Source organism: Penaeus monodon, chromosome 33 (assembly GCF_015228065.2).
Source record: "Penaeus monodon isolate SGIC_2016 chromosome 33, NSTDA_Pmon_1, whole genome shotgun sequence".
Classification (NCBI taxonomy): Eukaryota; Metazoa; Arthropoda; class Malacostraca; order Decapoda; family Penaeidae; genus Penaeus; species Penaeus monodon.
In genome coordinates this window covers 5668149-5668380 of record NC_051418.1, presented here as the reverse complement: position 1 = coordinate 5668380, position 232 = coordinate 5668149, and the positions used below count along the sequence as shown (strand labels likewise).

The window sequence follows — 232 nt, the reverse complement described above, 5'->3', positions numbered from 1 at the left end:
ATACCAACAATAACCTCAGAGCATCGAAGAACCCATAACAACAGCAACAAAAACAATCCAAATATATTTCCAGGATTCCTCTCCACCGGACTGGGACGCCACGCTCTCTCGCCGCCCTCAGGACCGCCCACGCCGCCCACACCCGCAGGATCGACCCTCACAACGCCCTTTTGGATATTGAAAATTACGTAGATGTAAGCTTGGAGGTGTCTTGGTATTTCGTGATAATTTT

The 232-nt window shown here is 49.1% G+C and overlaps 1 protein-coding gene across 1 annotated transcript in view; it reads left to right on the top strand.

Moving 5' to 3' along the window:
- Nucleotides 1-232, top strand: part of LOC119593958 (cathepsin D-like) — a gene marked incomplete at its 3' end in the record, with an annotated part of 10246 nt that overhangs the window by 1210 nt on the left and 8804 nt on the right. The window contains 1 exon segment of the mRNA XM_037942977.1: nt 74-194. Within this exon segment, the coding sequence (XP_037798905.1) occupies nt 74-194 (121 nt within the window).